This window comes from Micromys minutus (genome assembly GCF_963924665.1).
Source record: "Micromys minutus genome assembly, chromosome: 5".
Taxonomy (NCBI): Eukaryota; Metazoa; Chordata; class Mammalia; order Rodentia; family Muridae; genus Micromys; species Micromys minutus.
The window spans coordinates 64880377-64893893 of NC_137974.1; the positions used below are offsets into that span (position 1 = coordinate 64880377).

A 13517-nucleotide genomic window follows, 5' to 3' on the forward strand; every position below is an offset into this window, starting at 1 on the left:
AACCCTAACAGAGGATTGACATCTCCCTCCTTTTCTTCTACAGAATGGGTGGTAGAATGCATTCTCACACATTTTCTACGATCAAATCGACTCTGTTCTCCTGCTATCTGTACTATTTTGAAATAAAAGAAAGAGTGATATGATAAAATGATTTTCAGACTCAAAAAGAGATGACACAGACACAATCAACTCTTTGGATTTCAATCAAGTTTAAAAGGTCCTAATATATTAAAGAATTTTCTTATAATGAGAAACTACCATGCCAGAGAGACTCTACTCTTTATTTTAATTTTTCACCGAAGAGATTCCCAATTGATTTTAGTAATTTATTTAAAACTTACCAGGTCAAGGGAATCCTTATGCCTCACTTGATTTCATAAAAGAAATTAAAAAATATTTTAAAAAGCTGGAGTCTAGAACCTTCCTCTCTTATATATGTCTGTAATTTGTCACAGTGCTGTAATGAAGATTCTAGTAAATTGCTCTACACTTGATTTGCATTTCTTCTTCTTATTGCTTTTGTAAATGTGATACCAAAACAATTTTAAATTTGAGAAGAGAATGATTGAATAAATGTCCAATTTTTAAGTATTGGAATCAATGTACTGTCACAGACATAAATAATTTTTAAAAAATTAGTTGAGTAACAACTGAGTGTGTTTTACGTTTCTCCTCTTTTCCCCCTTTTTGGTTTTGAATGTACTTAATGTTAATTTTAACGTACAGCAATTTTATATGTTTGGTACTCTGCTCTTAGATGGGTAGAAGTCATTCAACTGAGTAAGCTTTTGGAAGAGATAAAACCTGAGAGAGCTCAAGGCATTTTTGTTTTGAGCAGTTTTACTGGTGGTGACATGGGCAGGTTTTTTTTTTTTCAATTTTATTGGATATTCTCTTTATTTACATTTCAAATGTTATACCCTTCCCCCCACTCCCCTTCCTCCTCCCCCTCAACTTGCTTCCATGTAGGTGCTCCCTCTCCCAATCACCCTCTCCACCTCAGTGCCTTGGCTGGTTGATGATGTAGTTTTTCCCATGAGGTTGCAAAACTTTCAGCTCTTTCAGTACTTTCTCTAATTCATTGGGGTACCCGTGTTCAGTTTGATGGTTAGCTGCAAGCATCCCCATCCATATCTATATGATTCTGGGAGACCCTCTGAAGAGACAACCATACCTCATTCCTGCCAGTAAACACTTCTTGGCAACAGCAATAGTGCTTGGGTTTGGTGGCTGCATATGTGGTGGTTCTCCAGCTGAGGCAGTCTCTGTAGATATTTTCTTCAATCCCTGCTCCTCTATTTGACCTTGTATTTCCTCCCCTGCTTTGTTCCCCCTTCTAAGAAGGACTGAGTAATCCACATTCTTGTCTTCCTTCTTTTTGAGCTGCATAAGTTCTATGGATGGTTTCTTGGGTATTCTGAGTTTTTGTGTGTGGGTGGGGCGTTAGTATCTGCTTATAGGTGAGTACATACCACAAGTGCTCTTTTGTGAGTTGGTTACATCACTCAGGATGATAGCTCCAAGGTCTATGGTAACTACCTGATTCAATTTGCTTAGTCTCTTCTCTAGGAGTGACATTGTTTGAAGGCTGAACCTCACTGAACATGATGCAAAAAGCAAGAACAATGGGACAAATACACTGGCTTCCCTTTGTATTTTACTATGCGAAACTATTTATGAATGTTCTCATGTATTTGACAGACTAACAAATGCATATATTTACCGAGTACAAAATGTTTTCAAATAGACATCTACTGTGAAACAGCTGAGTAAAACTAAATGACATCTGTATCACCTCTCATATTTATCAGCTTTCTGTGATGAGCATCTCTTAAAACCTGTTCTCAAATATTTTTAAATCCTCAGAGCCTTAGTACAGTAATCTCTTGGGAGGAAGAGCATATCATATAGAGAGCATTGGAAATGAGCAACAAAAATAGGTTCTTTGAAATCACACATGAAAAAAGATATTTATCCCATTGCTTATTTGGTTAATAGGAGTACCTTAGAAATATTTACCTTTACCAATGGTGCTGTGCAGGGCTGGCCCACAGTGAGCTGTCTTTAACAGGCTTGTTTTAAGCCATAAATGAACTTAGTGTCTTTTTGTGCTCCCAATATTTATCCCACTCATCCATCCTTTTCTTTTTAAGCAGTAAAAAAGAGGACCAGCTCAAAACTTATCTCACGCAAAGATGATCCTGCACTGCATGGGGTATGGATGAGGAGATTAGAGTTAGAGTGGAGAATTGTGAATAAATGAGTCTTGAGAGTTGAATGAGAAGGTTGGCATACAAAAAAGGGTCAGGATTTCTGTTATGATATGATGTCATTCATTGAATGAGGAGAGGAATATAATGAGCTGAAACAAGGTTGAGCTTTGCACTGACTTCACAGTGGCTACGAAACAACTGACAGAAAATTCCCAGTAGGTACATGGAATAGAGTTCAGTAAAAGTCTGGGCAGAAATTAAAAGTGTTGAATGCAGTTACCTGAGTGCAGATGTAATGCGAAGAAATACAGCAGGCAATGCAATGACTGAAGGCTACTCCCTTAACACAGCTTCAAAGGACCACACCTAACATTTCTTTTCTAGTCTCCTGGGCAGCCCTTATACTTTCTTTTACTGGGAAACAAGAATCACTTATCTGATAAATAAGAGAGCCATTAGTTCACTTTACCATTAGATTATGTTTAATCTTCCAGGAAAATTTTCTTGTTCTAAGTTTGACCCAACTAAAATGAATGTTAGAACTAATGAATCAAAATAGTGAGAATCTACATTCTCCCTTCATTGTCCAAGATCAGATGTCTTCTACCCCATTTACCATGTAGAAATTATTTTGAATATTTCCTCTTTTCATACAAACAACTACAGTGTAAAATTTAACTATTGTGTATAAAGATTGCCTAAATTTAGTATTTTGACATCTTTTTCTTAACTGAAATCCCAACAAAGCCTATGTGACCATCATCTTTCATGTACAAATACCCATAAGGTGTAAACAATAATGTTTGCAAGGCAGAAAGCTCCCAATGACTGAAATGAAATATACAAGTAACTTCTCTTAAGTTAACTCTAAGTGGAGGGTAAGCTTTGGTGAAAGATTTCTCCTATTTCTACAGCACAGCAGATACATCTGCTAACTAGAGCTACCTCAGATCTTCCATGAGACAAGCCTGAAGCATCCTGAGTGTTGGTTGTGAGAGAACTTTAATTACAGTTTTTATTAGTGACATTCAGTATATATAGAACAGGTATTAAGTTGGCTGCATTGAAATCAGTTTGAACTCCAGAAAACAGCAGCAAGTGTTTGAGAGCCTATTATTTTCTGGAATCGAGTAAGATTAATGAGAGGTACAAGAGACATGACCCTGGACACAATCTCAGTGTATAAGTGTTTGCCTGAATGTCTTCCATATAAAACTCAAAACATTCAGAGTCCACATTCTTCCTTTGTTGTTCAGATCTCTCATCCTCCACTAACCATGTAGAAATCACCTTGAACATTTTCTTCTTTTCACACAAACACCCACAGTGCTCCATGCCCACAGCTGCTACTGGATAGTTTCTGGTGGAGCTGTGTGGAGGCAGAAGGTCTCAGTGGGAACGCAAGTGGCCTTCTCTTGAGACAGGCCCATGCAGCCACTCCCTTTGTTCAGCGGGCTAGGCTTCTGACCCTGCTGCCTCTCTTGCCTGAGGTCTGTGCATAAGAGGAGCAGCTGATCATGGCCAGCCAGCTGGTATTTGAGCAACTGCTGTTGGGCCTCCTGCCAGTTCCCAGGTTCCTGCAGGGTCAGCTGCTGAGCAAGAGATCCGGAGACACCGGTGGTTCTGGGAATCTTCGGGGCAGGTGTAGCTGTTCTTTCCTCTCGGGCAGCATGGCGGCTAAGTTTCCTTTTGGACACTCCATTCATTGAGTGTTGGGGAAACTGGCTCTGCATTCCCTGCATGACCTTCATTCTCACGTCTATAAAAAGACACAGAAAAGAAGAAGGGACTTTGTTTTCAGCCAGTTGATTACTACATTCTATATTCGAATTCTATATTTGGCCACCATGACAGCATCGTCAAAGAATAAAATATTGAATGGCATCTATTCAGCAAACTTCCAAATAAATTTAGAAATATTTTCTTTTAAAAGTATTATTTTTCCTACTCAACTTGTAATTAATATTAACCATGTAACCAAGATGCCTTTATATCATTTCCAGAAGAAGAAAAAAAGCCACTCTTATGATGTTATTATTAAGTTAACAATTATTTTTAGTTGTAAATGTAGGTCAAATTTGAAATATATATCATAGCCAAGGCCAGATATCAAGCCAATCAACATGTTTATTCAGAAAGTTGAATTTTTGAAAACTAGCATTTTCCCCAAAAATTGCTTTAATAATCTTAATTAGCACATATCGCAATTATGAACATCAACACATGTTCTATAGTAATTCTACATGTAGTTTCACTCTTAAAACAACTTTTTGATGTATGAAGTGTCATGACTGCTTTAGATGTAACAGAGTCAAGAGATGAGTTAAGCAACTTTCTAAGACCACGAATAAAGCAGGAAGAGACCTTCTGGAATAATTCAAGTATTTGTCTCTACAGAGTTGTTGAAGCCAAGGCCACACCAGTACTGTGTAAAGCTTAGAACAAGCAATGAGACTTCAGAAACAAGGGCAATAGTGAAAGAAGTCATGGTGTGCACCCACTCTCTTCTTCTGGAAGCTGTCTGTGTGATGGTCACCTTCCATTCTCTACACTATTATCCAATGCATATAGCAATGCCAACATATGCGGGTGATGCCTTTCATGTGCCTTACTATATACAGAAGTGAGATACCTGTCCACATTCTTGAGAAGCAGACAGTAATACCATCCTCTACATTTACTATGTCCCTTCATCTTGCATCTCCCCTTCAACCCATTACTCTTTGGTTACACATTGGACACGGCAACTTATTAGCTGGTATATTACACAGTTCCAATTCACTGAGAGCTGCCTTTGTTTCTATAGAAGACAGTCAGCACATCTTTGCTTTATCATAAGAAACAGGGCACAAAGTACCAGTTTCAACCTCAGTTCATTATAACAGCAGATTGCAAAAGGATGTGAAGACGTATGAAGGAGATCACAACTCTGAAAATACAAATGGTGCTTTTTATTCACAGTGGAAAAATGAGAAGAAATCTTACTGCTCATGTCATGTCCACAGTGCATGGATTAATATCTGAGACACACATGTTCTTCATATCTCTCCCATCCCTTTCCAGACCCTCATTGCTTGTTATTTATCTGCCATGGTCACCTAACTGGAATGATTCTCTTACTGAGAGCTCTAGGAACTTCCTGGTTATGCTAATTCTCCTATAGGGTCTGCAACTCCTTGCACAAATGTTTCTTGAACACTCAAATACATGGATTTATATCTCCATGCACACTGACTGGGGCGATTCACTTGACATATGCAGCTGCCATGACTGACCACCTTCACTTGTGTGTTGGCCCTTTCTTCCTCACAGGGTTTTGAATGCCTTCATGGACAGACCTATTTCCTGTGATCAATTTTGCACATTTACCATGCCCTCTTACAAAGCCGTTACTGGACTTGGTATCAGCTCCATAACTACTTTTCTCACCAGGAGGAAGAGATGGTTTTTCAGCAACAGCAAAGAACCAGGAACACAAATACTGAATGATCACATAGAAGCAGACTTGAAAAGATAAACGAGTTTTAAATTTTAATCCTTAGATAAAACCAATACAACTAAAGACCTGAGGAATTAAACACTTCAAGCCACTTTTTCTGAACCCATTAAAGATGCTCTCATCCTGGTTTTGAGAGACCTTTGTTGGAGATATCCCTGTCCTTTTATTTTTCAAGTCTGCATCTTTTCATAAAAGACAAATGCGAGCCTCGCTTCGTTTGCTGACCCCTAAACAATTTTTTAAATCTTCCATGAATTATTTACATGGCAACTCCAATCAGCAACACACCTGACAGACTCCCCAGCTAAAATGAAAGTTCCCAGTGTAAAGGTGCCCAGGGAGACTGGCCACCTCCCACTGTGAGATTATAGACAGAACTAAGTCAGCACACATTATGTGTCACTGCCAACATCAGAAAGAATCAGCTCCTTTGATCTTAGACCTCCACAGGAAGCTTAGATCTCAGACAAATTAGATAAAAAAATGAATTTATATCAGATATGTGTCCTAAGGCATTGAGCCGAATGCTTGGGTTTTAGGGAAGGAAGAATAGTGAGTATCAAAACATATGAATTAACATGCTTCCTGCCCTTATCATTCTTGTTGATGGGTCTCCACTAAAATGGGAACATGAGTTCCAAGGAACCAACCATGCTGCTTGATAGTCGTTATCAGATGTGATAAAGCTTCGGGGAGAGCATTATAAAATATGGGCAAGACATACTCCTATTCTCCTCAAATAAGGACTCATTGTGTTGAGGACCTTATGAGTGCATGTAAACTGTAACATCTCCGGCTCCTTGGTCTCTTTCGACTTTGAGAACATTCTAAAACAGCATGCATATGCTGTGCCTGTGTATTATACAATTTCTTAGTGTTTTTCTCCAGTTTTCTTTGTTTATTTCTTTTCTTTTCTTTTCTTTTCTTTTCTTTCTCCCTTCCTTTCTCTCTCCCTTTCCCTCCTCTCTCCCTCCTTCCCTCCCTCCCTCCATCTCTCTCTCTTCCTTTTTCCCTTTCTTTTTTTATTTTTATTTGCCCCTGCCCAGTGAACTTTTTTCTTTCTTTCTTTAACAGCACAAGAAGTGTGCTTTCTGGTTCCCAACCCTCATCTGAAATATTCCTATTTTTTTCTTAACCTGATTTTATATATGGTGCTTAGTGTTGAACCACAGAAGTTCTCAGTACAGTTACTTTCTATGAGACTCATGCAGACTGAAGTGCAGGTCAGTTAGGAGAAGGAATGTACTCTATTGCTTGCCATAATAACTGGGAATCCTGCCCATGTGTTAGAGAATGTGTACAGTTAGTAAACACTGTTGCTGTGTTCCAATTAGATTCTCTAATCCTTTGTGTGGAGTTGGTGATTTTTGTAATAAGCAATACACCGTTTTTCAGAAAGTAGAGCAATTTAGAGAAAATAAGACAGAGAAGACATTTATTTAGTCTCTTACATACTGTCCCTGGCACCTTGCACTTCATTGGTTTGGAAATATTTTACTTCTAGTTGTGTTTGGTCAATTTATTCAACTAAGTCATGTTTGTAATATTTAATTTCTTGTTTTATTTTTATTTTTTTAAATACAAATCTAGATAAATATCCTACGCAGTCAAATTGACTAATTTCATGTGAAGACTGTTTTCCTTATGAATGTTTTTATGTTAACATACAGAGTAATGTGTTTTTGCTATGTGCATTTTCATGCACATATGGTACTATATTTTTTTTTCTATTCCTCTTTACCACTCACATTCTCTACAGCTCTATTTTGCTTTTACTTTTACCATAGATTTTTCTTAACCTATATTACTGAAAATATAATAGATTGATAGTCATTTTTCATTATTATAGCCATATATATTAATAAATAATAATATATATCACCACAGAAATTGAAGAGTGGTAACATAAATGTTACCTCTCTGCTAGATCCTAACATTCCCACAGCCATGGCATTGACTTACTTAATTTATGTTAGAAGATTGGCTCTGTCTCACTGGTTAGTACATTACGAGGAATCATACATTTTTTTATAATCATCTTATACTACATTGCATAAAGTGATTGAAATTACATAAAAATAAGTTAATAGGTCTTTGTAATCACGAAACATATATCATAAACATATGACCATCCCCTACCATATTCAGTGCTTCTTTAAACTGCTTGGCAAAATATAGTTTTTAATTGATTCACCATATTTTTCCATAATATTCTTCAATCTGACCACATATTTATACCACTTTCAGACACCACCTAACTGCATTCTATGTGTTTATTGTGTTGGTTCATTTCGTGTTGCTAGAATGAAATTCCTAAGCCAGGGTAACTTTACAAGGAAAGGGGTCAGCTATAAATGCTAGTATCATTTACAAATAATTTTCATTGGTGTCTTTTAAATTTTCATTTATATCTAATTACATTCTGTGGTGTCATATGGTCTGTGAGTTGTTTCTGGGGTGTTCTGAGATTTGATAGCAATTTAAGACTTCTTCCCTGGCATTGTTGTGAGCCAGAGTTTCTGCAAAATGGACAACCAAGTCCCTAACAAATGAGATTTGATACAGTATAAAATAATTCAGGAGGACCTAGACAGGCTAACCCAGTCTTTCAAAATAATGCTCTTTTACCCTTTAGCATCCAGTTACATATCTAAAGTTGTTAACTGGATATTTGTCTGTGGTGATTTCTTTATTCTTCATTGGCTGACATGATTCTCTAATTGTTTCGAAAATCCAGTTTTCAAATATTAGAATTTGACATAAGGTGGGAAAGCTGATAACATCTTCTTAAACCTACACAATAGGATGCAATGATACAGTAAATTAATATTCAATATTATACAGAGGGAAACACTAAACTTGACTAATCATTCATTCTCCTAGGTTCTCACCCAAGTGAAGCAATGATAAGAAGAAGCTTGTGGTCAGGTTTCTAATTCTTGAGTTGTTTGCCATTTGAAACCAAGTAATTTTTGTTGTGGGCTTGACACCAGGCATCAGGTAATATTCCAGTATCCTTGGTCTCTACACTGCCAGCAGTGATCTACCCTTATCAGGTTCTGGTCAGAAATTATTTTCTTCATGCACTGCAAATATTCTTCAAAGCAAATGTAAATAATTGTCCCTGGAATTCTATCAGTGAGAGAATGATGACCGAGTGATTCTCCTTTTTAATTTTCAACTCATACTCTTCTATGCAAGACCATTGGTAAGTCAGTTGCCAAATAGAGGGGACAAAATTGCTATGACAGAGAGGTACTGTCCTTGGGAAAGAAACTATCACATGCACAAAGAGTTCAAGAATACCTACAGAGTTAGCTAACCTGGGCCCATGTTAGGGGCAGTGTAACTGAGACTAAACCACCAACCAAAGAGTTTGAATGTCTAAACCTATGGCCCCTGCTCATATGTAGCAGATATACAGCTCATTCTTCATGTGGGTCCCCTAATGACTGCAACCGGGCCATCTCTGACTCTGTTTTGTGGGCCTTTGGATCCCTTTCCCATAGCTGGGCTGCCTTGTCTGGCTACCTCTCCCTCAGTGGGAGGGAATGCACGTAGGGTGTCTGGGTACCAATGGGGGTCCTCCTCTTCTCTAAGGAGAACAGGAGGAAGGAGTAGGGGAAACTGGGTGTAAGAGTGAGAGTGGAAGAGAGAAGGAAAGGGAGGCTGTGATCAGCCTGCAAAGTGAATAAACAAATGAATGGAGGCTTCTTTAAGAAGTTCTCAAGGCCATAGCCACTACTTTGCAGTCCATACTCAATGTTTCTTAATCTAATAAGAAAAGCATTCAGAACCTGGAAAGAACCCAGATGTCCTTCATTCAATGAATGGATACAGAAATTGCAGTACATTTACACAATGGTGTACTACTCAGCTATTAGAAACAATGACCTTATAAAATTCCTAGGCAAATGGATTAAACTAGAGAATATCATCCTGAGTGAGGTAACCCAGTCGCAAAAATACAGACATGATGAGCAGTCACTGATAATTGGATACTAGCCCCAGCAAGCTCTGAACACCCAGAAACAACTCACAGACCATATGAAACTCAAAAAGAAGGAAGGCCAAAGTATGGAAGCCTCAGTTCTTCTTAGAAAAAAATTTAAGTGTATAGCACCCTCTCAGAGTGTGGTACACCTAGAACTTAAATCATTAATAATTCAAGAGCTAAAATTGCAGCCTTGTGGCAATCCTTGGTATTTAAAAATCATTATGTTTAATCTTTACACACCAAGAAAATTTCGACTATTTCCATGTTATGTTTTGTTTTATATGTACTTTATGCTCATTTTAACCAGTAAGTTTTCAATGCATACTATCAAACCTTTAAAAAAATCAAGTACTGAAAAAAAATATCAATATAGTTTCATTCAAAAACGCTTTTAAAATCTGTACATTTATCTTTGTATTTAAAATAAAGTTGTTTAATTAAAAAAAGACAAGGATCAGTTAAAAAAAAAGCATTCCCTTTTTTATTTAAATATAGCAGTAAAAGATTCTCTAGCAGGCTCAAGCTTTGCAGATAGGTCTTACTCCTTCCCCTTTCCTTGCTCCTGCTAAACTGTGAGACTTGATTCTAAAAGTTAGACCCCACATTCTATTCCCTTATTTGACCTCTGGCTCATTCTGGAGATAAAGCACCAAGATCCAGTAATCAAAATTCATTGTTTGGCTACACTGGCTAACCTGCCAATCAGGGCTTAGCAACTCACCCTTACACGGACTTCCCCTTTTCTCCTTAAAATCTACTTCTGCAAAAACAAACAAACAAACAAAAACAGCTACTGCTTGCTGTGTGCCTTTGCCTGATTCAGAGGCAGCCCACCCCAGCTCCACCCTACCCCATCCCCTTGCTCTTGGTTCCCCCATCAGGGTAATCAATCTCCATTTGCTGAGAATTTGGTGTCTGGGTGTGTCCTGGAACAAACTGGGAGGAGGTCATCTCCTTTCAGAAAGACTAGGGAAAACTGTATGAAGAATAAATGCTTAGTATCTAGTGCCTCAATTGAAAGAGTACACTAGCAAACTAACAAGGAGTTAGGCTATCCCAAATTGACTGAATGTCACATAGCGAGTCATATGAAAGTCCAACAATACTTAGCGCATGGTTAATTCATTATATGCTATGATTTTCCCTGTGACCTTGGCTGATATTAATTCTCTTAATTGATACACAATTTGTGTAACAACCCTAACTGTGAGTAGTGTTATTATGCCAATTTTACCGATTTGGAAACTAAGAGGCATGGGGCAGTTGTTTGTGAAACTGGAGGATAGAAAGTCTGTCAAAGGAGGCATTCAGAAGTAAGCCCAGTCTGTCTGACTCCATGGTTCCATGGCCGCGACTCTCATATCCTCCTGTTCCCCATCTGACAAGGAGGATTTGTTAAATCTGAGGCATAGAAGAGAAGCATTATATAAGAACTGGAAAGATGGCGTCAGCATGTCCAAACCCTTGGCGACTGTGAGTTCTAAGGGTCCCTTTCTCCACACTTCCCTCCTTTCCTCCACTCTTACATCCATGACATAATGAACTTAGCATCTAAATTTAGGAGTAAGACTCAGCCCATCTTTCCAAATCATCTCCATCTCTGAGGGAATCCACAGGGAAGGAAGATGCTGGTGAGCAGGAAAGACAACTCTGTTAGTAGTAAATGCCAAAAGTTTGAAAACACAGACGGAAATAGAACACTAAAATGTCATGTAAACAGTGGAACAAAACCAAACTTATTTAAAGCATTTTAATAATTAGACCCTTTTGGAAATGATGTTTTTAAGATCCCGACAAAGCTTGGAAGATAAGGAAACAAATCTAGCATGATCCTCCGGGAGAGCTCAGATAGCACATTTATTTTTAACATGGATGTCCTAATAAAATGGCCCCTTTGATGTTCCCATCTCTCCAGTCTAAACTGATCCCCAGAAGTCCAATTTCTTGTCTCGTTCCTGATAATTTATTAATAAACTACCCCATAAAACACAGTCATTGTGGAGCATTTAATAACATTAACTTAAGCAAGGAGACTGGGAACCGTGTAGATAACTATGCTAGGTTAGGTGCAAGCACAGTTTCCCCCAGCCAGTTGCTGAAGAATGTAGCTAAAAATGAGCTGCTGGAGTCAGAAGGCAATTTCAAATAACCCTGAATTGGCATGCAATGGAAGACAGGAAGCTTTCCTCTTTCAAAGGTAGGTAAGTCCCCACAATCCAAATGGCTTGATATGGAATCTCCAAAGAGTTCTTGTTTTGCTTTTCTCATTCTATTTTTCATACTGGCATGTCCTCACTTCACTCCTGCCCGTACCATTATCATCATCATTCTCTTGACCATCACCATTATCCTCATTTTTATTATTATTTAGTATATTTTAAAGGACTGTGCTATATGGCTGAGTAATTTTGGAAAAGTAAAAATGGTATTTCTTCTATGGGAAATGGCACAGTCAAACAAGCTACTATGTATATTTGTAGGCACACATATGATCAAACACACACACACAAGAACACACAAATGCATTCACTTGCACTGCACACAACTGAAAATATCACTCAACTATCGTTTTCAATAGACAGATTGCTGTTAAACCTGAACTCAGAACCACTAAAACCATTACTCCTTTTGTACTAGAAAAGATGCTACTTAACAATTAAGAAAACTAGAATTGTTTTTCCATTTAGAACATGTATTTTAAAATGTTTCAGAGTCATGGGAATTATGTGACTATTTTTTTATACACACTATCCATGCTTGACAAGCTTGTGTGCTCTGGTCACTGCATCCCTAACAGACATTCTTAGGTAGGCTAAAAGCCAGACACTCATTTGAGGCAAAGCCTTAGATTTCTTGCTTTATATCAATTCTAGTGATAGTAACTGTGAAAGAAGCAGGAGCGAACCACAAATGAAACATGCTGCTAATAGTCCCAGGGAACAACAAGGCAGGGTTGAGCAATTCTGACTCAGATCTTGAGGGTTCTACACTAAAATCTAATTTGCACAGCGGGTTTTTGGCAACTACACCCTCTGCTTTTCCAAACTCAGTAATGGTGCCAAATTGGCAGCTTTGCAACAGTTAAGAAAAAGATTATATGCCTATCCTCTGGCTTTTGCCCTTGTCTCTGTTAAACAAACTCCAAAGTGAAACCAATAATCTTTTTCTAAGAAAAGATATATAAATGCCAGTTCAAATAACTGGCTACTAGTTTAGGGAATCAGATAGACTCGTGTCTTCCTGCTTTAGGGCATTATTTAATTAAGAAAAAATATCGAAAAAAATCCCAAACAAACAAACAAAAACAAAGATGGAGCTGGAATTAAATCACTTCCTAACTTGACATCAGGGGAGAAGGATCCACTCTTACTCCACAAAGGTTTTAGCTGCTTAACCCTTACCTTCTCCCATAAAAGTGTCTTCTTTTGTTGTCCTTACTTGTAGTCCTTGGGGTTTGGAAGGCATATGGGTATTTTTCTTTTGTTCCTTAGTCTGGGATTCAGATATGTCTTCTGGTTTTATTTCTGAATTAATGAAAAAAAAAAAAAAAAACAAGTGCCTTTTTCCCTCTTGTTTTATCATTTTTTTTAATTGCAAAAAGCACCTAAATGTGAAGGCATTTCTGTTATTCATCTCTCCTTCAATCATGATTGTGATTTATATTCAACAAAATGCGTATAGTATGTCTAGATTAGGAAATGGCATTAAAAATGCTCACACACCGATCACTAAGTGTTTGATATAAATTTGTATTGTATGATACATTAGCAGTTACCTATTGATTTTGAAAACTTGAGATACAACTAGT

The 13517-nt window shown here is 37.7% G+C and overlaps 1 protein-coding gene across 1 annotated transcript in view; it reads right to left on the reverse strand.

Moving 5' to 3' along the window:
* Positions 1-3559: 3559 nt before the first annotated feature.
* PKHD1 (PKHD1 ciliary IPT domain containing fibrocystin/polyductin) overlaps positions 3560-13517 on the reverse strand; it is a gene marked incomplete at both ends in the record, with an annotated part of 432805 nt that continues 422847 nt past the window's right edge. The window contains 2 exons of the mRNA XM_080917462.1: positions 3560-3972; positions 13111-13233. Of these exons, the coding sequence (XP_080773588.1) occupies positions 3560-3972; positions 13111-13233 (536 nt within the window). The remainder of the gene's footprint in view (positions 3973-13110; positions 13234-13517) is intronic.